Source organism: Panthera leo, chromosome A1, assembly GCF_018350215.1.
Source record: "Panthera leo isolate Ple1 chromosome A1, P.leo_Ple1_pat1.1, whole genome shotgun sequence".
NCBI lineage: Eukaryota > Metazoa > Chordata > Mammalia > Carnivora > Felidae > Panthera > Panthera leo.
The window spans coordinates 132,605,042-132,632,863 of NC_056679.1; the positions used below are offsets into that span (position 1 = coordinate 132,605,042).

Here is a 27,822-nt window from a genome sequence, read left to right on the forward strand (position 1 = left end):
AGCTTTAAAGGAAAAGTTTGCCAGCTTCTACATTTATTATGAAAAGGTCTGACTCTGAGAACTTTGAGAACATACACTTTTTTCCTGGCATTTCAGTAAAGGATGAATTTATTTTCATAAGGTGAGTGAATCAGCAAATGCATATGATTTAAGTTAATGTTGAAAAGAACAAACAATATAATAGCATACTTACTGTAAAATATGTATTTATATTTCTCTTGGCTTTATTCAATTTTAATTTCCATAAAGATAGGGGTGTTTAATAATAATAGTAGCTAATGTTTATTGAACAGTGCAGTGCCTACCCAAGAGTTATCTTAGTTTCTCAGGTAAGACATTAAGATTCACGATATGCACAGAAGCCATTTTTGACTTAAAAACAACTTAAGAGGATATATAGGTCAGGAAGCACAGCATAATATTCACCTATATTTTCATTTTTATGTTGTCTATCAAATTTTAGGTGTCGATATTTTGGTTGCTTAATAAAAGATTTAGATAATTTTCCTTCATTTTCAGTGCCTTGGAGCAATGTATTTGGAGCATTTAGACTATCTGGTTTTTGTAGGGTGTATAGAATTCTGTGAAATCTTATGGACTTGTGTGTCTTATAGGGGAAGTTTCTTGATAGCATTTGCACTTTCATTCCTGTGATCAGTTTGTTTAAGCTTTTTATGTCTAATGTTATATAACAGTTTGTGAGACTGTTTCATTCTAGGAAATGATTCACTTGAGGTAGATTTTCAAATTTATTTGCATATAGGTCTGCAAAGTAGTCTCTTAAAAATTTCTTCTCTTTTGGTGTTACTTTCCCCTGGTTATTCCTTATTTTATATAATTTTGCTTCCTTTATTTTTTTCCTCTTGATTAAACTAGCTCTTGGTTCATATATTTTAATTTTTTTTTCAAAAAAGGAATTTTTGTTATTTATATTTAATGTTTTTTCTCTACCTCATTGATTTTTGCTTTTAATGAGCTCCTTTCTTGTGCTTCTGATTATTTACCTTGTTCTTTTCTAGCTTTTCATGTAGGGATTTAATTTTTAAGTTTTTATTCTTTTATTTCTGTTGATAAAAGTGAATTTTCTTCTGATTGACTGCTTTAAATATATCCTGCAGATTCTGATATGTAGCATTTTCATTATGATTATTTTTAAAGAATTCTATCATTTTATTTGTATTTCCTCTTTTACCCAAGAGTTGTTTAATAGGTTTTTCAGATATTAAACTGTTGTTTGATAGGCTTTTTTGTTCTCTAATGTTAATGATCTATAGTTTAATTGCATCATAATCAGTTTTGTTATTGTTTTATTCCAGTAGAACTTGTTAATGTTTTCTTTGTGACCTAATATTAATTTTTAATGAATATCGTATATGTATTTGAGAAGGAGGTGTATTTTCTATTATCCATGGTAAAGTTAGATATGTACTGTTGGTGTTGTTAGGTCTCCTGTACCTTTACTTCCCTTTTTTTTTTTTTTTTTTGGTCAGCTTGATTTTATACTGAAAGTGACATGTTAATCTCATATTGTTAATGTGTTTCTATTTATATCTTTTATACTTTGTACTTTATAAAGGCAATGCTGTTTGGTTCATAGGTATTTATACTTATTCTTCATTTTGAATTACGGCTTATAGCACTAAAAGTTTCCTCCTTTGCCATGCTTTTTGGCTTGAATCTTAGTTGTGGTGTCTATATCCCTATCCCTGTTTTGTTACTGTTTCCATTTGCCTCAAGTGCTTTTGTCCATCTTTTTAATTTTAGCCTTTAGCAATTATTTTTATTTATGTCTCTTTTATACAACATATAATTGGGTCATTGTGAGCTGTATGGGATTTTTTATTAGATGAATTAAGTGCACTCACATGTATGTGTAAGTTTATGTGCTTGATTTCCAATATGTCACATTATTTTCTATTTAAATATTAAGTGTATTATATTCTAACTGCTATGGGTTTTTTCTTCACATAACGTGTTTTCATTATTTTCAAATAATTTTTGTATATAGGAAGGTTTTTATTTTTGTTTTAGTTTTTGCCTTTATATTTATGCCTTTTATGATATTTCCCCTTACCTGTTTCTTACTTAACTGCTTACTGTAAAGCTTTTAGTCTTTAATATCATCCTTTATCTCTTACCTATTGCTTATACCACTTTCCTTTTTCCTTTTCTCATCTCTTCCCATTTTTATTTGCATATTGATTGGACAGAGATTTCTCAAGTAGATTGCTCAGGACATGCTTGTGGGTATAATATTCTCTTAGCCTTTACATGTTCAAAAATGGTTCTATACTTGGGGTGCCTGGGTAGCTCAGTCGGTTAAGCATCTGACTTTGCTCAGGTCATGATCTCACAGTTTGTGAGTTTGAGCCCTGCGTCGGGCTCTGTGCTGATGGCTTGGAGCCTGGAGCCTGCTTCAGATTCTGTGTCTCCCTCTCTCTGCCCCTCACCCGCTCACACTCTGTCTCTCTCTGTCTCTCAAAACTAAATAAACATTAAAAAAAAATTTTTTTTAAACGGTTCTATACTTGAAGGACAGTTTGGCTGGATATAAAATCCTTTGTTTACATTTTCTTTGTGTTTTCTGAAAATGCTACTCCTTTGTTACTTAGCTATATATGTTGTGGGTTTTTTTTTCTCTTTTTAAATGTTTATTTTTATTTTTGAGAGAAAGTGTGAGCAGGGGTGGGGCAGAGAGAGAGAGGGAGACAAAGGATCCCAACCAGGCTCTACACTGACAGCAACAAGCCCAATTCAGGGCTCAAACTCACAAACCACAAGATCATGACCTGAGCCAAAATCAGACACTCAGCTGAGCCACCCAGATTCCCCTGTATATGTTATTTTTGAGGGGACTAATGCCAGTCTAATTTTTTTGCTTTTTAAGTTATTTGATAATTTTTTCCTGGTGGCCCTGGGGATTTTTTTTTCTGTATGTTTTAGAATTGGTCTTTTGATATAATATCTTTGATACCAAGTGGACTCTTTCAAAATGTAGATTTAGATCTGTTATTGCTAGAAAGTTTTCATGGATTATATTTTAATAGTTTTATTCCATTATTTCCTTTGGCATATCACATTTTTAATATTATTTGTATCTTTTCCATCTTTATCTTTCCTGAATTTAATCAATTATTTACATTCTTCTCTAAAAAAATTTTAGCCCCACACTAAAGCAACAACAGTAACAAAACAGCAAACCAAAAAATGTTTAGCCTTAGTTTTAAAATTTCTCATTTCTGGAGTGCCTGGGTGGCTCAGCCAGTTAAGCAGCCAACTCTTGATTTTGGCTCAGGTCATAATGTCACAGTTGTGAGTTCAAGCCCTGCATTAAGCTTTGTGCTCACAGTGTGGTGCCTGCTTCCAATTCTCTGTCTCCCTCAATCTGCCCTTCCCCACTCTCAAAAATAAATAAACATTAAAAAACTTTTTTAAAGTTCTCATTCCAGGTGTTTTTTCATATTTCAATTTTTTTTTGAGAGTATTTAATTCACTTTGAGTGTTTTACAGTTTTCTTCTGCTTCACTATTGGTTTTGTGCAGCATTTTTTATCAGTGAATTTTTTCATTTCTTATCTTTCTTTTTACAATATTTTTGTATAGATGAAGACAATTGGTGGCTTTTCATTCTGTGAAATGCAGTTTGGGTGCTTTGATATTCCTTATTCAAAAACACCCTGTTAAAGCAGTGGGAGCAAAATATGGTTTCTTTATCAGGTAGATTTTGGTAGAGTAAGAAAGGGTTGTGTGTTCTCACATTTTCGCTTTTCATATGAATTGTAGTGTCCTAAATTTTTCTTCTTCACTGCACGGTTTCCAAAAAGTGTCTCTCTTTTTTTAACTCTTTTTCTCCTGAAGTGTTTTCTTTCCAAGAGTGTCTCTTCACAAACATGGTTAAGACCCTTTCCTGAAGACTGTGCTCTCATCTTCCAGAAATGCTATTTATTTCTCAGTACTTTAACACTTAGAATAGACTTTGTCTTTCTGGAAATGGTTTAGATCATCTCTACTCTTCTCTCTATTCTTAGCTGTCTCTTCAGCTCAACTTTTCCTGGACTTTTCTTAATCTTTGCAAAGACTCATGGCAAGAGTATGAGAAATAGCTTGTAAAAATTTGGTATGTGTATACTTATAGGTAATTTGAAGTTTGGACATTTGCTGCCTTCTGATTATACAAACACAAGGTTTAATATAGATTTATTTGCTTTTGTTGTGTGTTTTGTTTCTGTTTTGAGGATGACTTGAGAAGTTCACAATTACACTGCTGCTATTACCTCAGCTACCCAGAATTCTGCCCTCAAAGCTTTAACTTTTTTTTAAGGTTATTCATTTATTTTTGAGAGAGAGAGAGCATGAGCAGGGGAGGGGCAGAGAGAGAGGGAGAAAATCCAAAGCAGGCTCCACACTGTCAGCAAAGAGCCCCACTCAATGTGGGGCTGGAACTTACAGACTGTGAAATTGTGAGCTGAGCCAAAGTCAGATGCTTAACTGACTGAGCCACCCAGGTGTCTCAAAGCTTTAATTTTGTATAGCTCTTAAATTTTGGAATCCTGGAAAAGAGACTGTGAATCTGTACTTTTTTTATTCTTTTACTATCAGCTTAGTGTTGTTTTTGAGAATAAATATGCTTATAATAATCTACCATGTTTAACTAGAAACCACTAGGGTTTTTTTTGTTTTTGTTTTTGTTTTTTTTTGGGGGGGGCAAGTGAGTAAGGGGCAAAGAAAGAGAGAGAAAGAGAGAGAGAGAAGCAGGCCTCATCTCAAGCAGGACTTGAACTCATGAACCCTGAGATCATGACCTGAGCCGAAGTCAGATGCTTAACCAACTGAGCCATAAGTTTTTTGTTTTTTTTTAAAAATGTTTATCTTGAGAGAGAGAAAGCATGTGCGTGAGTGGAGGAGGGAGAGAGAGAATCCCAAGCAAGCCCCATGTCATCAGCACAGAGCCCGACGTTGGCCTTGATCCCACAAACCGTGAGTGAGATCATGACTTGAACCAAAATCAAAAGTCAGATGCCTAACCGACTGAGTCACCCAGGCAACCCTATTTGTTTGTTTTGTTTTGTTTTTTTTAATTTTTTTTTTCAACATTTATTTATTTTTGGGACAGAGAGAGACAGAGCATGAACGGGGGAGGGGCAGAGAGAGAGGGAGACACAGAATCGGAAACAGGCTCCAGGCTCTGAGCCATCAGCCCAGAGCCTGACGCGGGGCGCGAACCCACGGACCGCGAGATCGTGACCTGGCTGAAGTCGGACGCCCAACCGACTGCGCCACCCAGGCGCCCCTTGTTTGGTTTTTAATGGATAAAAAAAATTCCGTGTCTGAAAACTTTAGCATGCTACATAAAAAAAAATAGTGTTCTATAAACAAAAACAATGTACTTAGTATACTGTAAACGAAAAATAATAGATAACCCTTATGGTCTATACCAGTAGTTTATTAATATCATCTGGAGGGCTTGTTAAAATGCTGATTGCTGAGGCTTATTCCCAGAGTTTCTGATTTGATCGGTCTGAAATGGTGCCCAAGAATTTCTATTTCTAACATGTTCCAGGTACATTCCTAGTTGCTAGAGTTATAGCAGGAAACAAAACAGACAAGGCCTCTATTCTCTTGAAGCTTATTCTAGATCTTGGAAATTTTTTTCTCTCTTCCTTAATATAAATCCCTTAATTATACCAAACTCTTTCTTTTTTTTTAATTAAAAAATTTTTTTTGACCGTTTATTTATTTTTGAGAGAGGGAGAGAGAGAGTCGGGGGGGGGGGGGTGGAGGGGGAGCAGAGAATGGGAGACAGAGGATCCAAAGCAGTCTCTGTGCTGACAGCAAGGAGCCCCATGCAGGGCACAAACCCATGAATCATAGATCATGACCTGAGCTGAAGTTGAATGTTTAACCAACTGAGCCAACCACAGGCGCCCCCCAAACTCTTTCTTAATGGCCTCTGAGGACTTACCTGAAATGCTTCCTTCTCTCCTCACCTTCCCCTTGGCCTGTTCAAATTCTACTCATCCAAAAACGAATTTGCAGCATAGAGCCTATCCTGCATTTTAAATTGTATTCTTCTACCCCAAGCCAGCCTTCCATTTCTTCTATTATTTTCCCCAAACATTTCAATTCAGCAGGGGCAGGGATTTTGGTCTGTTTTGTTTACTGATGTTTCTCCAGCTCCTGGAGAAGTTTTGGCAGAGGGAATAAGGAAATAAATGTTTGGTGCAGCACTATTTATAATAGTGAAAAAGGAGAAAGATAAAAGTGTTCAGCCATATATAAATTAATACTGTTATTATGATTAATGTTTACAAAATGACACACAGGAAAACATATTGGACAGAAAGTCCATGAGTTTGGCTGTTTCTTTTTTTCCCTCTTCTCTGATTTCTAAAATGTTTAAGAAATTTTTAATCTCAGCCCCATTACTTATTAGTTGTATAATCTTGGGGAAGTTGTTACTTCTCTGTGCCTTGGAGGAATAGTAGGACTAGTAGGAATAGTATGACTATTAGGAATATAGGAATAGGAATAGTACGATTACCTACTTTAGGATTGTGACTATTGAGTGAGTAATGTGCTTAGAGCAAGGCCTTGCACATGGAAGGTGCCCAATAAATTTTTGTACTACTATTCTATAACTGAATATAATGACCAAAGACATAGCACTAATAAGTATCCCACTTCAAAGTGCCTAGTATTAAGAACGTTAGATTAGAATTAACTATAGAAAATGTTAGTTTTTTTTTTTTTAAAGAAACAGAAACTTGGAATCCTAACTTTTATGTAAAAACCTTCCCAATCCCCATGGCCGAACGTGATCTTCACTTTCTCTGACTTTTTCTTAACATTTCCTTCAAAGTATTATCATAACTTCATTCAGCATTTAACAGATATTTCTTAATTGCCTACCATGATGTCAGGCATCAGGTTGTAGTAGTGAGCAACAGAAGATAGAGGTTCCTGCCTTCACAGACCTTACATTTCTGGTAGGGTAGGCAGAAACAGGGATACAAAATCATGTAAATAAGGTAACTATAGATTGTGGTAAATGTTACAAGGGAAGTTAAGTTTGAATGTGACAAAGTAAGTGAGATTAAGGGAGAATGCCATTTATGACAGAGTGAGAAGTGTTCAAAAAGAAAGAAAAAGGGGAATAAAATAGAAAGCAACTGGGTGTTAATTTAGAGAAGGTAGTCCTTTCTTCGTTGATGACTTTAATGCTGATCTCTAGTTGTACAGATAACATCTAATAATGTTTTGAATAGTTATTTTTATTTTAGTATTATATACACACATCTATCTGTATTTGTTTCTGGAATACACATCTGTATATGTGTTTTACAACCATATGTTCATATTGATGCCTCAAATTCCAACTCAGCATCAAAAGTTCATTGCAGCCTTTTCCATTTTTTTATTTGTACTTTCTTTTTCTCCAAAAGTGAGACACTTCTCTCTTGTTATCCATATTTTTTTGTTTAGTCTTAGCATACACATAACCGTTTCAGAATTGCTAATCCATAACCTGTGAACAAGCAAATGTACTAGCTAGAGTACATTCTAGCTAGTGTACCATTCTTTTTGTCTCTAGCTTTTGTTTGCCAGACTTACTTACGTTAGTTCATTTTTTGTCACCCTTTCCCCCTGACTATGATTGTGTTCATTTGGTACTGTTTGTGTTCCATTCCACATTCCCCCTGCCCTCCTGGCTGATTGTATTTAATTTTGGTGCGAGTGTGTGAACCATTACCATGGTTCTAAGCTTCAGAACTAAGTAGAAATATTGCCACCAAGAAGTATTGCTCCCCCTCAATCCTACTTCCTTGTTCCTGTTCCCTTGGTCTTTTCACCCATACCTATCCACACCCTGTAGTGAACCAGTCTCATTTGGATTTTTCTGCCTCTTTCTTTCAAGGCTGATCTTCAGACAAGTTCTCAGCGTTTAAATCTTTCAGCCTCCAATGCTGCAGTGGCTGAACTTAAACCTGATTGTTGTATTGATGATGTCATACATCATGAAGTAAAGGAAATTGGAACACACATGTAAGGATTAATTTTACTAGTTCTCAAAGGCTTTTTCTTATATATGCCAGTATTTGAAATTTTTGCTGTATCCCCACTTATCATTAAACCCTAAGACCCTACTTCAGAAGGAATTTTATGTTCCAGGTTTACATGCTTACCAGAAACAAACTTTAAACAAAATGTTTGTTTTGTAAGGAAAAATATCTTAATTTATTTTCATTTATTTCTAGTTTCCTGTTTGCATCTATAGACAGCCCTATCCAAAAAATAACAAGCCATGCAAACATTTAAAACCCAGGTACCACCCTGACTGAAAGTATGTTTATTATTTTTCAAATGCTGACAACTGATGTTAATAGCAGTTAATTAACTGATGTTAATTTTACAGTCACGGTTTTTCAGTTATGTATTTAACTGTGTTTGTATACTCTACCCCGAGAATTCAGAAAAACAGAACCAAAATAAGACAAGCTATAAGAAAAAAATCTCAAATTCTGTATTCCTGGCCTTTATATGTATTTGAATATGAATGCTCTATTTTCCTGTCTGAGAGGCAAATATGAAAATTTCAGCCATCTAAAGTAATTTTAGGCTTCTCCATCTGCCTTACCACCCCCACATCCAATCAATTTACAAAGTCCTGTTCTTACTAACTATATGTCATTATCCTCCCTTCTTCATCTCCACTTACATCCCCATTTTTGCCTCTCTTCTTTGACTTAAAAATATAATATTAGCTATTAATCATTTCAATTTGGTGACCTCTCTTTTGTAGGCACTTCTTAGTGCATATACTCTGTGGTTGATATAAACCTTAGAGTCAAAATTTTAAAATTTCAGATTTCAGCTTCATCATTTATTAATTATGTGGTCTTGGATAAGTCACTTAACTCTTCAGTGACCTCCCACTACCCTTAGAAAATTATGACTGCTTTGGCTTTACAGAGTTCTCTAGAGCCTAATCTTACCAGCTGCTCTAGTTCTTACCTTTTCTCCTTTCTCTCTCCTTCTTTATACTGAGTCATACAGATGTTTCCTTTCTCCTCCGTGACTGGAAATATACTCTTCCCTCACAAAGGAATGCCTTTGTTATTTTGTTTACCTTAGTACTACTTCTTCATATCTCTGATTCACCACAACTTTGTCAAAGAGGCTTTCCTGACCTCCTACACTAGACCCCTTTTTATGCATTCTATAGCATTCACAACTTACCATTGTTTTGGTCTTGTACTTAAAATTAATTACTTAGTACCTGTCATTTCCATTACACTCAATCTTAGCCAAAAGGCCGAGAAGCGATCCTGTCATTTCCATTAGAGTATGAGTTCCATGGAGTCAGCTACCAGAAGATCTACCAGAGAACAGTAGTCAACCTTTGTTGAAATTGAGTTTACCAAAATGATATTAAATGCGTTAAATCCTCCTTTTAGAGAAAAAGAGACTCTTGTAGAATTAAATAACTCATAAATAATGACACGGAGCTCAAATCTATATCTGGCTTCAAAAAACTCATAACCTTGTGGGGCGCCTGGGTGGCGCAGTCGGTTAAGCGTCCGACTTCAGCCAGGTCACGATCTCGCGGTCCGTGAGTTCGAGCCCCGTGTCAGGCTCTGGGCTGATGGCTCGGAGCCTGGAGCCTGTTTACGATTCTGTGTCTCCCTCTCTCTCTGCCCCTCCCCCGTTCATGCTCTGTCTCTCTCTGTCCCAAAAATAAATAAAAAACATTAAAAAAAAAAATTTAAAAAAACAACAACTCATAACCTTGCTATTACTGCTTCCTACCGCGAGCACTTGAGAGCAGTTACTGTGCTTTGATCAACTCTGTATCCCTAGTATCTGGCTTATGGACAGTTACAAAAGAGAAATTAAATTACCTGTAATATCTCCACTGACTGTAACCACTATGAAAACATTAGTGTACTATTTTCCAGTCTTGTAAATGTTCATATATATATGAACATATATATATTATGATAGATATAGATATATCATATCTATCATAATATATATATGTTCATATATATATGAACATTTTCCCACTTGAGTCAGTATTCTTTGAAAACATTATTTTTAAGATGGTTTTATCTTACATACTTGGACCATATTCTTTAAATTTGTTTACCCTAATGTTGGACTTCACATTATTTCTAGTCTCCCACTATTAGAAATAACACAGTGATAAGTTATTAACACAGTATGAGTTATTTCACACAGTGATGAATTAAATAACATAGTATTTCCTATGGTAGATTGCTTGAAGTGGGTTTACTATAGGAGCATGTAAGGATTTTTAAGACTGTTAGGGATTGTTTTCTAAATTTCTTACAACCACTAGCAATATAGGTAGAGTCAGTTTCTCTATACCCTTGCCAACCTTGATGACATGTGTAAAGAATTTTTTCCAAATCTTAAGAGGTAGAAAAATTTTACCTCATTATTTTATTTCTTTGACTACTTGTGAGGCTGAACATTTTCACATTTTTCTTAGCCTGTTCTGGTGCTGTGATTTACCTATGTATATCCTTTCCCTCTCTTTTGAGTAAGATACTAATGTTTTATTTACAAGAATTTCTCTTCATAATGTTAGAAGTATTTTATCCCATTTTGTCTGCTTTTTAATTTTGTTTCAGTGTTTTTTATTTATTCAGTTTGTAAATTTATAAGACTCTTTTCCTTTCCATTGCCCTTTAATATTAAAAAGTCTTGCCCTGTCCTAAAATTTTGATTTTGTAATTTTTTTTCTTGTAATTTTTGTGAACTTACTTTGTATGCTCAACTATTTGATTATTCTGGGATTTATTTTGGAATATATTTCACCTTTTGAAGGAAAAGTTTCTGACTTCCTGCTCCAAAAGAGTGTATTTAATTTTGCTAATTAGAACTTTCTTGTTCATGGAATTATATTATCTGCTGAAACTCTTTTTTTCCTACTCTAGGCCCATTTGGCTATACTTCCACGTTATTGGTATTAATGTTTTTCCAGATTTGTGAGTAGAATTGAGGTGTATTGGATTTATTATTTAAAAACAAAATTGAAGATGATTCAGAGATATCTTTCTATTTCAGCCTGGTGTGTGCAGTGAGCTATACAACTCAGGGTGGAGAAAAAATGTATTTTAGAAAATTCTTCAAATTTCAGGTATTAAATATTAAAATGGTAAATATTTTTTAGATGCCTTTTTTCCCTATGAAGTTATTCCTATGTATCTGCAGTGAAAACAGGCTCCAAATAGTGGAGCTTCATGTATTTGGATTTGTTATATTACTAGCAATCTAAAGTCAGAGTAAATTAAGTAAAAGCAGAGAAATTATCATTGTCAATGTAATATTTCATTTGAACATTTTTTTTAAGTTTTTTTTTTTTTTTTTTTTTTTTTTTGTAGTAATCTCTCCATCCAGCATGGGACTTATCATGACTCTGAGATCAAAAGTTGCACACTCTTCTGACTGAGCCAGCCAGGTGCCCCTCACTTGAAGATTTTTATCCGTAAAATAATTGTTCTGTTTTTATGCCTTGACAAAACACACAAGAATATATGAGAGGGATGAAATGAGTGTGAAGTCCAGATAAAATCAATGTAAATAGTATCAAATTTCTATACAGATTTTTAAATGAGAGATTATTGACTTGAGCTGAGTGGACTAGGCTTCCTTCTGGGATTCCGTGAGTCACTGAAATTGTAGGTAGAATTTTGTACTTATATACAATTTTCACTCCATGATCAAAAATAGTTAAAAACCACTGGTTTACCATAGGTACATGTATGTGAGAAGGGATGGGATGACCATATACAGTTGTCTAAATTAGATGTAGATACGATGCTGTGTATATTTTTCATACCTCTCTGTTTTTAAGTAGCAGAAAAAGTACTATCAGTAGGAAATAAATACGTACATACATACATACATACATACCCACATTTATTTGGGGGCACATGGCTGGCTTATTAGGTGGAGCATATGAGTCTTGATCTCAGGGTTGTGAGTTTGAGTCCCACATTGGGCATAGAGATTACTTTAAAATATTTTTAAAAAATTTTTACAAAGGGAAAAATTTTTGCTATGACTTTGCTGCATCACACATTTAAGATTTTGCATGCCTTTTAAAAGAAAATAAGAGGTTTGCTTATTTTGATAAACACTTTTGTGAAATATAGAGAGAAAAATACATAAAATGTATATATTCAGTTTAGCAAAATATTATGAAATAAACACTTAATGTAATTCATGTAACTATCACCCACTCAAGAAATGATGGTTGTCTTTTAAAAATGCATTTGGGATTGTTTTTTGTTTTTGTTTGTTTTTGCAAAAATACTGCATACCTATTGGAAAAGTTTTTCACAGTTAAGATTGGAAAATGCCTTTGACAAATTTATGCCCTATGGTTTAAAACAAACAAAGATAAATGGTCAAATGATAATAATCTCCTCTGATTGATATGCTTTATTAAACTAGGTTCTCAAACCATTGGATGTGAAAACCAAATTTTATAATGCAGAGGTAAGTGTTGGGTACTTAATGGGAATTCAGATTAAACAGTAAGATCTTTATTTGACTAAAATTCTGATACATTTCTTTTCATATTAAATTGCTTATATAACTGCACATTACTTGTAAAAAAATGAGCATAAATTCCAATCAAAAGAGAATAATTTCCTTGTAAATCTTTTAATCTGCTGTGTTTAACTTACATAGAATCAGTGTATCTTGAATTTTACTCTCTCAAATTTTGTAAGGCTTTCACCCCCTTGCACAAAATGATTGCACTGTACTTCCATGTAATGGTTATTGTTACTGTCTAAAAACATTAGCAATTTGTTCAATATTTAGAGTGTGATTCTGGTATCATAAAATTGAAGTAGTTGATCTAACCCTGCAAAAAAGATTTAATGTTCATGGAAAATATTGACAAATAGAGCTCATCAAATTAAATTCTTTGCCCTGGAAAATTAGGGTGTTAGCTACAGTTTGATTATTAAATTCAGTGAATGGCTTGAAATACTTTTTGGGAGAAACGGGTTTGGCAAAAATATAGAAATATGTAACTTTTAGAATAGAAGATATCTTCTGTCCTAATAAAAGAGATAAAATAGACTTTGCCTAGGAGAAATGTCTTATTGCTTGGATTTCCTTTTAAAAATTCTACTTTATCTTGGCTTCTAAAGTTCCAGAAAAAGCAGATTTCCTAATAGGTCCCTTACTCCCGCAAAAAACAGATCTTTCATACCACAGTGATAAATTCAAAAACATTTACAGTATTTTGAAATGAAAATTATATCTTTATTCCTCTAAGCCACATGATCAGAAATTTACAGTCATATGTCAAATTTCCTATGTATTTTTACCATCAACATCTGAGTTTTTATTCAATATAAAGTTTGTACTACTGGACATACCAAAAGATGCCTAAGATAAGGAACCTGACCTGCAGTAAAGCCCTATTAGCAGAAAAGAAAAAAAGTGCATAAAATAATAAAACTATCTAATATAGTATATATAGTGAATCTAAAGTGAATGATACAAAAAGATGTGCTATAGGAAGTCTGGGGTTGAGATTTTAGAGTAGTGTTCAGGGAAGATGAGGAGGGGAACTAGAGGGAGGGTTTGGAAGTAACCTGTTGGAAACATAAAAGTGTCAAAGTAGTGAAGGCATTCCTAGCAGAATTACAAATGCACATGGATTATTGAGTACTTAGTGAAGAATATACATATTTGATGGAAGGATACAGTCTCATCAAGGAGATTACTAGATATTTAAAGAGTTAACATTTCTTTTTCATGGGTAGGGGAGCTGGAATACTACATACATGTTCTGGTTTTACTAGAATACTGTTGATTAATTATAGTATAGCTATTCAGCTTGGTGAATTTTAAGTGATCTTAATTTATCATTTTGCCGGGAAAGATTTCATCCATAATATGAGGGAGATGGGTAACTATTCTGTTAGAACACATATGTTTGAAAATTAGAAACAAATAGGGCTGTATGTGGGTCTTTTTTCCTATAATTGGGTTGTAGGAAGGCACATATTAAGCGGTTTTAGGCTTCCTTTGATGAAAATGTGGTGGTACAGTAAGATACTTGTCAAATAGTTTTATAACACTAATATTCACAGTGATTTGCATAGTTTTTTAAATTACTAGTTATTCCATGAATAATATTATAAAAGTGATATACTCCCCCAAAAGGAAGGGGAAAAAAATCCACAATTTGACCACACCAAAAAGTAATGGGCTTTTCATTAATCCATGTCGTCTTTCAGTTTTTACTCATTTGTGTTTAATATTCTCTTTTCATAATCATAGTACCAATTGTGTTTGTTGCCTTTTTCAGTTAACATTTATATGATCTGTAATCTTTGCCAACAAACGTCAGCTAAAAAAGTTTTAATAAAATTCTGAACCTTTCAAAATAGAGATATCTTTATTTTTTTTTTAATATATGAAATTTATTGTCAAATTGGTTTCCATACAACACCCAGTGCTCATCCCAAAAGGTGCCCTCCTCAATACCCATCACCCACCCTCCCCTCCCTTCCACCCCCCATCAGCCCTCAGCTTGTTCTCAGTTTTTAAGAGTCTCTTATGCTTTGGCTCTCTTCCACTCTAACCTCTTTTTTTTTTTTTTCTTTCCCCTCCCCCATGGGTTTCTGTTAAGTTTCTCAGGATCCACATAAGAGTGAAACCATATGGTATCTGTCTTTCTCTGTATGGCTTATTTCACTTAGCATCACACTCTCCAGTTCCATCCACGGTGCTACAAAAGGCCATATTTCATTCTTTCTCATTGCCACGTAGTATTCCATTGTGTATATAAACCACAATTTCTTTATCCATTCATCAGTTGATGGACATTTAGATTCTTTCCATGATTTGGCTATTGTTGAGAGTGCTGCTATAAACATTGGGGTACAAGTGCCCCTATGCATCAGTACTCCTGTATCCCTTGGGTAAAGTCATAGGAGTGCTATTGCTGGGTCATAGGGTAGGTCTATTTTTAATTTTCTGAGGAACCTCCACACTGCTTTCCAGAGCGGCTGCACCAATTTGCATTCCCACCAACAGTGCAAGAGGGTTCCTGTTTCTCCACATCCTCTCCAGCATCTATAGTCTCCTGATTTGTTCATTTTGGCCACTCTGACTGGCGTGAGGTGATATCTGAGTGTGGTTTTGATTTGTATTTCCCTGATAAGGAGCGACGTTGAACATCTTTTCATGTGCCTGTTGGCCATCCGGATGTCTTTAGAGAAGTGTCTATTCATGTTTTCTGCCCATTTCTTCACTGGGTTATTTGTTTTTCGGGTGTGGAGTTTGGTGAGCTCTTTATAGATTTTGGATACTAGCCCTTTGTCCGATATGTCATTTGCAAATATCTTTTCCCATTCCGTTGGTTGCCTTTTAGTTTTGTTGGTTGTTTCTTTTGCTGTGCAGAAGCTTTTTATCTTCATAAGGTCCCAGTAATTCACTTTTGCTTTTAATTCCCTTGCCTTTGGGGATGTGTCGAGTAAGAGATTGCTACGGCTGAGGTCAGAGAGGTCTTTTCCTGCTTTCAAAATAGAGATATCTTTAAAAACTAGGAGTGAAGGGGCACCTGGGTGGCTCATTTGGTTACGTGTCCGACTCCTGATTTCAACTCAGGTCGTGATCTCACGGTTCGTGAGTTCAAGCCCCGCATCCAGCTCTGTGCTGACAGTATGGAGCCTGCTTCATATTCTCTGTCTCCCTCTCTTTCTGTCCATCCCCAGTAATAAATAAACACATAAAAAAAACTAGGAGTGAACAAATAGAATCTTTAGGGTCTCTAAGATATTCAGTATTATAGCTATACTATAATTAATCAACAGTATTACAGTAAACCAGAAAGACAGAACACATGTAGTATTCCAACTCCCCTACCCACGATAAAGAGATGTTAACTCTTTAAACATCTACTAATCCCTTGATGAGACTGTATCCTTCCATCAAATATGTATATTCTTCACTAAGTACTCAGTATTCCATGTGCCATAGTTCTTACACATTGACTTTTATTAGCACCACATTTGTCTCGAACATGTTTTTCACATTGTTTCTAATAATTCTAGTAGTATGTGAATCACCTAAAGGAAAACAAATTTTATGAGAAACTTTGTTGTAGTCTTCTAAAATGGGAAAGAAGAATAGTGACATTAGAAACCAGGATTCAAAAAAAAACAAAAAAAAAAGAAAAAGAAACCAGGATTCAAACATTTGGTCACCTGCTGGGTATAGAGCTCTATCCCAGGTCCTAAAGGGAAATAAATATAAACTTGACATCTTCCCAGTCTTCATGGTACTTAGATTTGGTAGAGGAAATAAACATGACAAAACCACAGTGTAAGCACCATCCCCCAGATCATAAAGTGTACTTAGACTCAGAACATCAAGAGGTGAAAAAGTATTTTTAGCTATGGGTTGGATGAAAAAGGCAACATCTACGATGGCCCTTGATAAATAAGTAGCCTTAGAAATATATATGAAAACGAGACAAACTATGAAATATATTAACAAGAAGACAATAAACTTTCAGTTTTCAGAAGTGATCTAGCCCAGCATTTCTTGAAGTATAATGCATAGAACTCTAATCACTTAAGATGGTCCTTGAAAAAATGCTTCTATTATTAGACAAATTTAGGAGAAGCTGTACAGTATATATCACCTGTGATGTGGATGATAATGTATAACCATTCTAAGTTATCAATGAAAAATAACAGCATAGGTAACAAATTTATAGAACTGCAAGGCATGGAATATACCTCTCTGTCGCCCAAATGTGTCCTTGAATATTTGCTTGTGTTTAAATATTCACCGTGTTCTTCTCTATTCATTTAACCATAGCAGTTTCCCCTCTTTAGAAAAATGATTTGTCATATTTCTGTGTTACTTTCTGTTTACTTCCTTGTTTTACTAATGCTGTCTTGTTTAATAAATTTTAAAAAATGCAGAAATGCATTTTATTTAAAGTTAGTTATTCTTTTTCTTTAACATTTAATTCTGATTTTTCTAATTTTTCTTTTTTATTTTTCCATTAGAGTGACCTCAGTTCTGTGGTAATTTGATTTTTTATTATAAATTTATATGCTTTTCTTACTTACCACTTTTTGACTCTGCCTAATTAATCTCTCTGTACAAAACATAGTGGAAAAACAAAGTTAGTTGTGAATACCACTTATATGACTTTAAAAGAGGTAGATAATTTGTACTTTTTACATCATATTGGTTGTCTTACTCTGTGGGAAAAAAATTAGATGGAAGATTAAATTGTCATATTGAAACAGTTATGCTCTCACTTTTAGTGTTTTTCCTTTGGGTGTTTTTTTAAAAGAGGCATGTTAACTTTGTTTAAAATAGACTTGGGATTTTCAACAACTTCCTGTAAGGTTCTTTACTATAATTTTTTGAGTAAACTCTAGTTGAAATTTTTTCATCTTCAAATGCATAGTGGTTTTAGTTTTACGTCTGGGTCAGGTAAAGTTGGCCCTTTGACATTAGCAAACAGAAGAATATCAAATTTTCCCAAGTTGGCTAAAGTCATATTTTCAAATTTCTGTTTAATATAAGCGGCATTTGCTTATGTGACTTACATAATAACAACATCGACTGCTGTAGCACAGAATTCTTAATTTTCCAAATGTCAAATGACTTTATACTAACTGTTCAAACTAACTTAATTTTCCATTATGCTGCTTGTTTTTCTTTCATTTTATCTAAGTTCTTCCTAAATTTAAGCAGAAAATTGCATTTTTAAATTTGAAATGTGGGTCTATGGTTATTTTTTTTAAAGCAATGGATTGATGGGATATATTTACCATATTCTGAGAAAAAGTAACAGAATAATAGCTATGAGTGGTACATTCTTTTAAACTGATAAGTCATTGTATTTCTATTTTCACTTGAGCACATGTGCCAAGAACTAAAGAATCTGTTTTAGTTTACATAATAATGCTTTATATTATATTCTTCATCATTATATTTTTACAAATGATTTCCATTTACCTGGATTTAATATATAAAAAGTTACATTAAGTGCCAAATTTCGGGGTCATAGTTTATTTTTTTTTCTTTCTGTATATATATATTACTTTGAAACGTTTGAACAAAGTAATTATTGAATATGCTATATCATTTTTTAGACAGGTTTGTTTCACAAATGAACCAAGTTGTCTGTTATCCTTCATTTATGCACACAAAAAATCCAAATCACATAAAAAGAAGGATGTTTGCATAAATAATCTAAATTTCAATGCCTAAATTTTAGGAATAAAAATTTTATATAAAAATACATATTTAAATTACCCATTCATAAAAATATTGCTGAATAGCATTAGTTTTCAAATTTGTCACTAAGACTACAAAATACCTTATGTTTGATTTAAAAGCTCTACGATAGTCAGGTATAATTCATATCCTTTTTTTCAGCCCTAAATATATGTGTAAAATAAACCAAGAAATCACTAATGACTGCTAACAAACTGCTTTATTCAAAAAGTTAAATCCTATATGATTATAAAATAGACTATTCTTTGTACTGGTGGTACTTATACTTTCTAAATTGAAAAAATATGACCACTGAAACTATATTAATGATATGATGGAATATTATAATGACCTAATTCTATTAACATATCACTAAAATCATAGATGCATAGGTATATGCATACTACTAAATCACAGTTTAACATTTTAATGAGTTACTAGAAGATTTAGGATATTTGTCATTGAAATTCCAGTTAAAGAACTATTTTTGGATGTTGATAAAAAAATATAGTTATCCCCCATCCATTGTTTGACAAGTTATCAGTTAACTAACACTTGACTTTGCCCCTGTTAATTATGTTAGGGTGAAGATTTCTTTTCTTGCATTAATTATGATAACTTTAATTTGCAGGCATGAACTAATCACATTTGTGGTTAATATTTTTTCTTCGTATAGATCAGATATTTTTGTTGAGGTAAATGTTTTAAATACCATTACACTTTGGTGGATATTTTTTTCATGTCCCCAGACTGATGAAGTATTTCTCGAAGCCCAGATTCAGAATATTACAACCTCACCCATGTTTATGGAGAAAGTTTCACTGGAGCCATCTATAATGTACAACGTAGCAGAATTAAATTCTGTCAGCCAAGCTGGAGAATGGTAAATATGAATTATGAAGTGTTTGTTTTTATTTTGAAGTATCTGAACTTTTCTAACATTTGTTACTCTTGGGTGGTTTATAATTTTCCTTTTAATCAATAGACTTTATTTTTCTTAGTTAAGTCTTATGTTCACAGAAAAATTGATTAGAAAGCAAAGTTCCCACATGCCCCTGTCCCTGCTCATAGTTCCCAGTTTTTACATCTTGTTTTAATGTGGCACATTTGTTACAATTGATGAGCCGAATTGATGACACTTTTATTAATTACAGTCCATAATTCACATTGAGGGTTCATTTTTTTGTGTCATACATTTTGTGGGTTTTGACAAATGTAATGACATTCAGCCCCCACTGCTGTATTAGACAAAATACTCTCATTGCCCTAAAAATCTCCTGTGCTTCACCCACTCATTCCTCCTTCCACATACAATGATAAAGATCCTAGCCATTTGCATTTTATGTTTTACTGTTTGAAACATAGTCTTGTAATTTTTATAATAATTCAGTGTGGTAAATATGAAACTCTTCATCCTTTCCTGCATATGATAAAACTGAGGCATGGGAAGAAATGATGGAGAGGCTAGAAAGGATAAAAATGAAGGATGAGTTTTAAGAATATTCTCTCAACATTAAAAGGAGTGGACATAGGAAGAGACAATGTAAGTTTTTTTGCAGAAATGAAATATATATGTCTTTCTATAGATAATTTAAAAGAGGAAGAATAAATAAATACAAAGTTGATATTAATGTGGGTAAGAAGGTAATCACTGCAGAAAGTAACTGATTTTGTTCATCGATGAAAAATTTACTTCTATCTTATTATGGTGGTTAAATTGAGTAAAGTTTGTAGCCTCCCATATCCCCACTGAGGAAAACAGTAACTTCATTCTTTCCCTAATCTTTTGGTTCATTTTACAAATGATCACTTAGTTTACAGTGGTATGTTTCTTGATATAATTTTAGAAAAAGGGACAGGATACTTTAGGTTCTGATTTCTGTCACATTTTTTCAGTTAATTGATACATATCCAGTATTTTAGGTAATATATTGCATTCTGTTATAAAGAAAGAACTAAAGGTTTTCCATATCAACTGAAACATTTAAAGAAAAGTAAATCTTCTCAGTTCAAGTCCTTTTTCATTTGTGTTGAAATGGTAAATCATGCAGTTCCCGTCCAGAAGAAAAATCACAGCCATGGTTTTTCTTTTAAGACTTTAGAGAATTTTCTCCATCTCTCTCTCTCCACCCGTCTCAGTGTAACTACATTTGGGTCAAGAGCTTATTTGCAACCAATGGATACACGCCAGTATTTGTACTGCCTAAAACCCAAGAAGGAGTTTGCAGAAAAAGCAGGCATCATTAAAGGAGTAACAGTAATTGGAAAACTGGATATAGTGTGGAAAACAAATCTAGGTGAAAGGGGAAGATTACAGACCAGCCAACTTCAACGAATGGTGAGTCTGTAAAAAACACTGGAGGGGGTTTTGGGGGATGGGAGGGGCAGATAGACCAACTTAAATTTTCCTAGGTGTATTACTAAAAATCAGCACTTGTAAAAGGTATTATTATTACCAGTGAATAAGAGATAAAAGACTAATAATTTTACTGATTTCTAGGTAGAAAATTCATAGTGAGATGGATGAAAAATGTTCAAATATTAATTTATCCATAATACATGGTTTGTTACTCTACTAAACAGAAAGTAAATTACTACTATAAAAGACTAATAATTTTACTGATTTCTAGGTAGAAAATTCATAGTGAGATGGATGAAAAATGTTCAAATATTAATTATCCATAATACATGGCTTGTTACTCTACTAAACAGAAAGTAAATTACTACTTACCAATTTTTCCCTCCTGTAGTATTTCATGCTCACTGTTCATCTGACTTCCACTACATAAAAGGTTTTTTTCAGTGTTCTGCAACTCTTGGACTTACTACATTCACCAACTCAGTTCAGACTTTTAAAAGATTTTTAGAATCCGAGTCATCTAAAATTCAGAGAGTGAGTTCCATTAAGGTCTTATAAGCATTATTTGGATACTTTTCCTAATTTCTGCTCTTAAAGCAGGGATGGCTGCCAATCTTCTTTCTTTTGTGCCAGTGAGACTATGCTACAGAATCATCCCTTTATGCTGAATATTAACTGCTGTGATATATTATTTAAAAATTACTTTTCTTTCACTATGTCAGGTAATAATTGGAAAAAGAAAGATTTTCACTGGACCTAATTTAAAATATAGCAGTTAAGGGAAGCCCGGGTGGCTTAGTCGGTTGAGTGTCTGACATCGACTCAGGTCATGATCTCATGGTGCGTGAGTTCGAGCCCCATGTTGGATCTGTGCTGACAGCTCAGAGCCTGGAGCCTGCTTCAGATTCTGTGTCTCCCTCTCTCTCTGTCCCTCCCCAGCTTGTGCTCTGTCTCTCTCTCTCAAAACTAAACATTAAAAAGTTAAAAAATAATAATAATAAAAATAATAAAATAAAATACAGCATTAGCTATCATCTTGCCATGGATGTTCCAGGCTTTGATGCTTCTGTGGTCTTTTCCCTGCTTGAGTGTCTTGTGAACAGACATGTATTTTTTTCCTGGATCTTTTCAAGACAATCTTACTTTTTCTGCTTAGGCAATAACCTTCTTTTTAGAGTTATATATGTATAAGCTGCAGGATCTTTGGAAAGCATCCCTTTAAGATCAGACCTATTGAAATTTCTTTACTGAGTTTTTACCTCTGAGATTCATTTGAACTCGACTGAACATGAAGTATTTATAGCAAACACAGTCAGAGTCCATAGTATTGTTCCACAGGCAATCAATGGCAGCAAAAGAAGTTAGGATGAAAAGAAAAAAAAAGAAAAAAGAAGTTAGAATGACTGTGAATTATTTTTCCTGAACATCAGCTTGGAGATCCACAACTGTTGAATCAATTTTCTGATGTGGCGCCTTTATTAAAGTGGGAAAGTTTTGTTAATAGATGTGTGCTAACTGTGTTGCTTTTTCTCCTAGGCTCCAGGTTATGGAGACGTTAGGTTGTCTTTGGAGGCAATCCCTGATACTGTAAACCTAGAAGAACCTTTTCATATTACCTGTAAAATAACAAACTGCAGGTAATGGCAGTGTTTCTGGATGGGTGTCCTTTCCCCCTCGCCTGCATCAAAGAGAATTAAAATCTTTTGACTATGCTCTCTTAAGTTTCTCCTTGACAAACAGCCTTCTCTGAGGTTGATGTTGAATACTGTAAAGTTCTTCATCTGCTAACTGTATGTATTACATATTTTGAGGTCTTACTTTATTAGGCATTTTCTGTATTTTATTTCCTTCATGCATTGTACCCTACGAGGTAGATACGAATTATTCACATTTTATGTAATACAAAGCCAATTCAGAGGTTAAGTAACTTAGTCAAGCTGAGAGAGCTAGAAAAGATGGGGCCAGAATTTGAAACCAGGTGTATTTGACTTGAGAGCCCATGCTGTTTTCATTTTTTGCACTTCCTCACACTTCAGATTATTAAAACATAAACTAGTACATTCTGATGGAATGATACATTACAGATTTAACATTGTAAGATAGATTTTTCTGAGGCATACTTATACCTGAATTTTATCTTTAGTATTAAGAAAGTAATTTGTCACGAATTTAATACAAGGGGTCACTTAATCATAGATTGGAAAATAGAGCCTTATAATAGAGAGTATAATCTAGCTATTGGGATGCAAAGAGCACAGGGCTTTGAAGCCAACAAAACTGAGGATTAAAGTCCAGTCCTATCACTTTTGGTACAACTTCTATTTCTACTTGGGATGTATTATTCGTTGTGGCACTTTGATACTATTGCAGTGATGAATCCCAATGCACATAGTCTGAATGTATAATCTTTTAAAATTCCATATCCATTCCAACTTTGATATAGGAAATACCCATCCATGACAATTATAAAAATACTCCCTCCCTCTGAAGCTAGTGACCCTCCCACACGGTTAATCATTCCTTTCTGTCACAGCAAATTTTAATATAGTTTTTTAGTGACACTCATGTATTGCTGTGGTTTTTAGTTTCTCTTTACTAAATTGTGCATTATTCAACAGAAGGGACCATGTCTTCCCTAGCATTGTAAATGCACTGCCTGCCATGTCATTGGAGTTCAGTAAACAGCAACTCACATGGGGTGAAAACCCTTTCTGTATAAGTGTGCTTTTGGATTTTTTGTTTAAATTTTTTGAGGTATAGCAAACCAATGACCAAATGACAAACCACTGTAAAAAATAAAATTCATGTTAGGTGACTGAAGTTTTCTAAAAACCACCTGTTTCTTAGATCTTCAGTTTCCTTATCTATAAAAATAGGACCCCCACCACTGCCACCCACCTACACACAGACACATACACACAATATACAGTAACTGGCTTTTTGTGAAATGTACTGACAAAATTCATGTAGTGCATCTAACCTGGTCTATGGCACATAATGGATACTTCAAATGTTTGTTGCAGAGATAGATACATATAAAGCTAAATATCATTAAATGAGTAAGTGAAAGAATGTATAAATTGCAATTTAAATAAATATTTAAAATATGGAGCCAACTATGAGAGGATAAAAAGAGGTCAAACAGTTGAGTGTGGTCAGAAATGGTGGTAGAGCCAGAGGACTATTTTTTACTATGAGCCTTTGGTAATTTAAAAAAAAAAAAAAAAAAAGGTGTATACCTTCATTGAAAGTTATTTTTAACTTTACATGTTTAAGCTAAACTGGTGCTATCAGTTATAAGCAGAAGCAGTCTTTTCACATGAACACTGAACAAACGTGGATAGTATTTACTTAGAAATCTTGTCTGTCGTTTTACCTGCAGGGTAAAGGAACATAGATTAAATAGCAAAAGGCTCAGTTTATCTTTGTCTTTCCTGTAGAATACTTAACAGAAATAGGAAGGAAGCATAGCAACAAGGTGAGACACAGATGTCTGGAAGTTTCCCAGAGAAATGGCAAAGCTGCCAACAGATCAGCACCAGGGAGCCAGGATTCAATAATAGAACCAGAAGGCTTATATCCAGACAGGCAGATCAGTTTCAGTGCTTTAAACCCTAGAAGACGCCGTATCTTTCATTTTCCTGATTGTCTCAAGTGAAATAAAAACGACATTATAGCTTTTTATTTCTGATTCCACTTTTATTCTTCTGGACACCCCGAAAACAAATTCATTGGCACTAGTGGAAGAAATATCACAGAACCGCTTTGTGAAAGGAACAAGATTTATTCCTGTCTTTCTGATTCCTCCAGCAGTGAAAGGACTATGGATCTGGTTTTGGAAATGTGCAATACCAATTCTATCCACTGGTGTGGCATTTCAGGAAGACAGCTTGGAAAGCTACATCCAAGTTCCTCTCTCTGCCTTGCCCTTACTCTCCTGTCTTCAGTACAGGGACTGCAGGTGCGCTATCTTTTCAGTATTTGGGGACTGTTAACCAGTGGTCATTTACTATTTCCATTTTCTTCCTCTGATAAATTACCAATGAATGAAACTTTACACCGGTATCTTTCTCTCAATAGAGTGTCTCCGGCTTAAGACTAACTGACACGTTCTTAAAGAGAACATATGAGTATGATGACATCGCACAGGTCTGTGTGGTATCGTCGGCCATCAAAGTGGAGAGCTGAAGAAAATTTCCAGTGTTCTGCTTTTCATTGAGTTTAACAGAACTTTCTGTATTTCTGTCACCTTTGTGAAATGATCGAGTCTACAACAAAAATAAGTATCTATTATTTAAATTTCTTTCCTGCAAAAGTTAAAATATTAAATATTTGTTTTGAAAACAGCCATCTACTGATTTTATCTTATGAGTTATATTCTAAAAGAATATTTGTACATTTTCTATACATCTCCTATTTGATTTCATTTCTCACCACTGGACTTTGTTCTCCAAAAGTTCTGTATTTGAGGCCATTTACCCCTAGCAAGTATCTGGAACAGGGGTTAGCAAACATTTTATGTAAAGGGACAGATACTAAATATTTGTCTTTGCAGGGAATGTGGTTTCTGTTGAAAATTCTTAGCTCTGCTGTTATAGTAGGAGAGCAGCCAGTAGGCAAAAAGAGCACAGCAGTATTTACAAAAACAGGCAGCTGGCCAGATTTGGCCCGCAGGCCATAGTTTGCTGACCTTGACTTAGAATATAGAACTGTTTCTTAAAACTTTAGATTGTTATAATACTTTATTTAAAACTTTTCAATTAGTCCATTTTTCCCCTAACTCCTCAGTCAGCAGAAAAAGTTGAAAACTATAGTAAAAATAATAAGTAAATAAAACAACTAGAGTAGTCCCTATGTAACCTTATATTGCAAACACAGTATGAGTTCTCCTGGTGTTTTCAAAGTTACTATATTTGTATGTATCTGTTTGTATGTACATATAAACAGATCTAAATTTCAGTTACTAACAGCAGATCAGAATTGGCTTAATTTCTTGGATTGTTGATTACTCTATTAACTTTTAACTAAGAAACCCGATAATTTTCTAACTCAAAGCCAGAAAGTCCTGGGTTTTTTTCATATTGAAAAATAAGTGACTTATTTTCATAAGGCATATTGAAAGGATTTCTACCTTCTGATATTTGATTTTGAACTCTAAGTCATGCATTACTACTACAAAACTATCTCTAGATGTAATCACACTGATTTACTTATGTCAGGAACAAAACAGTGAGAAAGTTAATATTGTAAACAACTTTGAGGGGCTCCTGAGCGGCCCAGTCGGTTAAGTGTCCAACTTCAGCTCAGGTCATGATCTTGAGGTCTGTGAGTTCAAGTCCCATGTGCGGCTCTGTGCTGACAGCTCAGAGCCTGGAGCCTGCTTTGGATTCTGTGTCTTCCTCTCTGTCTGCCCCTCTCCCGCTTTTGCTCTCTCTCTCAAAAATAAATAAAAACATTTTTTAAAAAAAGATTGTAAACAACTTTGCAACATGAATATAGTAAGTTTCAATATTTTGTAAGGACAACAAAAGCTTATGCTGTTAAATAAAAACTTATTTTGGTAAGTTGAAATTCAAGAACATATATAGAATCGCTTAACTGTTAGAGGTATTAAGTCAAATACAAAAATTTGTTTTTCTTAAATGCATAATTATTTATTGCCATGACAAATTATTTGGTCCAAAGTGAAAGCTATATTCAGAATGAGATTTGCCCCTTAAGTTGCACTAATAATGAAATCTGTGCAAAATAAAGTAAAAGCAGTGTAAAGTTGAAGTCTGTCTTCCAGAATGAGTAAGACTGATTAAATGATAAGACTTGATAGTCACTGTGTATTTTGATTGCTTTTCAAGTATCCTCTCATGACTGAACCTTGTGTTTCATTGTTCCAGATTTTAAAAGTAACATATAATGGTCTTTTGGAATCTGCTATATAATTTGATCTAATTATAAACTCTCTTTTTATGATAAACATCGTCCATTCCTTAAGTAAAGGTTAGATAACGTCATCTTGGAAGGGATCTGTTTAAATCATTATAAAAATTAGATAAACAATTTGGTATATTAAATGAAAATGTCATTTGCATAAAAAGGACCTTTTAGGTTTTACATAGCATCATAACTGCTATAGCTACAACAATGAAATGTGGTTAATGGAAGCCAGTCATTCCTAAGGGGAATGTATATAAAGATTCAATGTTTTCTTGTTCCACACCAGCCAGTATAGTATTTGGGGCATTCCTTATAATTACTTAGCACAGTCCAACTACACAAAACTTTCTCGAAATAATTTGCAATGCAATGATTCCAAAGTGATGAAGGTATCTGGAGAGCAAAAATCCAGGTAAGTGGACAGATACCTACAGTGAATTTGTTCTAGGTGGTATATCAGCCAAGAAACAGATCAGAAAGTTGAAATGGAAGAAATACACCAGCTCTACATGTAAAAGAATGGCTGTCCCAACTAAAGATATTAGCAAATCAAGACATTGTTTTAAAATGGTTTTCCTTATAATGCCTTGGTCTGATTTTGGTATCAGAGTAATAGTAATAGCTAAATAAAATGAGTCAGAAGTGTTTTCTCTTTTTCTGTTTTCTGATAGTGTAGAATTGATAGTATTGCTTCCATTAAGTGTTTGGCAAAATTTACCATTGGAATCATCTGGGCCTATAGCTTGCTCTGCTGGGGGATTTATCTATTTCCTTACTGAGCTTTGGTAGCTTTTATCTTACAGGGAATTTGTGTGTTTAATGTAAGTTGTCCAATATATAGGCCTAGATGGTCACTGTATTTTCTGATTACCCTTTAAAGTCTGGAGGGCTGCAGTGATATCCCCTCTTTCACTTTTGGTACTGTTGATTTGCATTTTCTCGATTTTCATAGTCAACTAAAGGCTTACCAGTTTTAATGACCTAAAAGCATTTTAATATACTCAAGATAGTTTTGCTAGAAACTTTCTCTTACCACTGGATAAGAGTAGCTATTTTTAATTAAGTAAGCTCTATACCCAACGTGGGGCTTGAACTCATGATCCTGAGATCAAGAGTCACATGCTGTAGGGACTCAGCCAGCCAAGTACCCCAAGAGTAGCTAATTTTTAATTGTGGGTCAGGTTTCACTTTTGTTTTCAGCACAGTCCTTTCATGTGAATAGTTAGTACT

The 27,822-nt window shown here is 34.0% G+C and overlaps 1 protein-coding gene across 4 annotated transcripts in view; it reads left to right on the top strand.

The window, feature by feature from the left end:
* Nucleotides 1–26,005, top strand: part of TRAPPC13 (trafficking protein particle complex subunit 13) — a 40,343-nt gene extending 14,338 nt beyond the window's left edge. The window contains exons 5-13 of one of the 4 annotated variants that reach the window (XM_042940304.1): nucleotides 7,915–8,042; nucleotides 11,091–11,163; nucleotides 12,483–12,527; nucleotides 17,078–17,095; nucleotides 19,052–19,185; nucleotides 20,442–20,640; nucleotides 22,198–22,298; nucleotides 24,472–24,622; nucleotides 24,742–26,005. In XM_042940304.1, the coding sequence (XP_042796238.1) occupies nucleotides 7,915–8,042; nucleotides 11,091–11,163; nucleotides 12,483–12,527; nucleotides 17,078–17,095; nucleotides 19,052–19,185; nucleotides 20,442–20,640; nucleotides 22,198–22,298; nucleotides 24,472–24,622; nucleotides 24,742–24,849 (957 nt within the window). In that variant the 3' untranslated portion in view covers nucleotides 24,850–26,005. The remainder of the gene's footprint in view (nucleotides 1–7,914; nucleotides 8,043–11,090; nucleotides 11,164–12,482; nucleotides 12,528–17,077; nucleotides 17,096–19,051; nucleotides 19,186–20,441; nucleotides 20,641–22,197; nucleotides 22,299–24,471; nucleotides 24,623–24,741) is intronic. The other 3 variants (XM_042940313.1, XM_042940321.1, XM_042940330.1) reach the window with 3 other exon arrangements.
* Nucleotides 26,006–27,822: the final 1,817 nt, after the last annotated feature.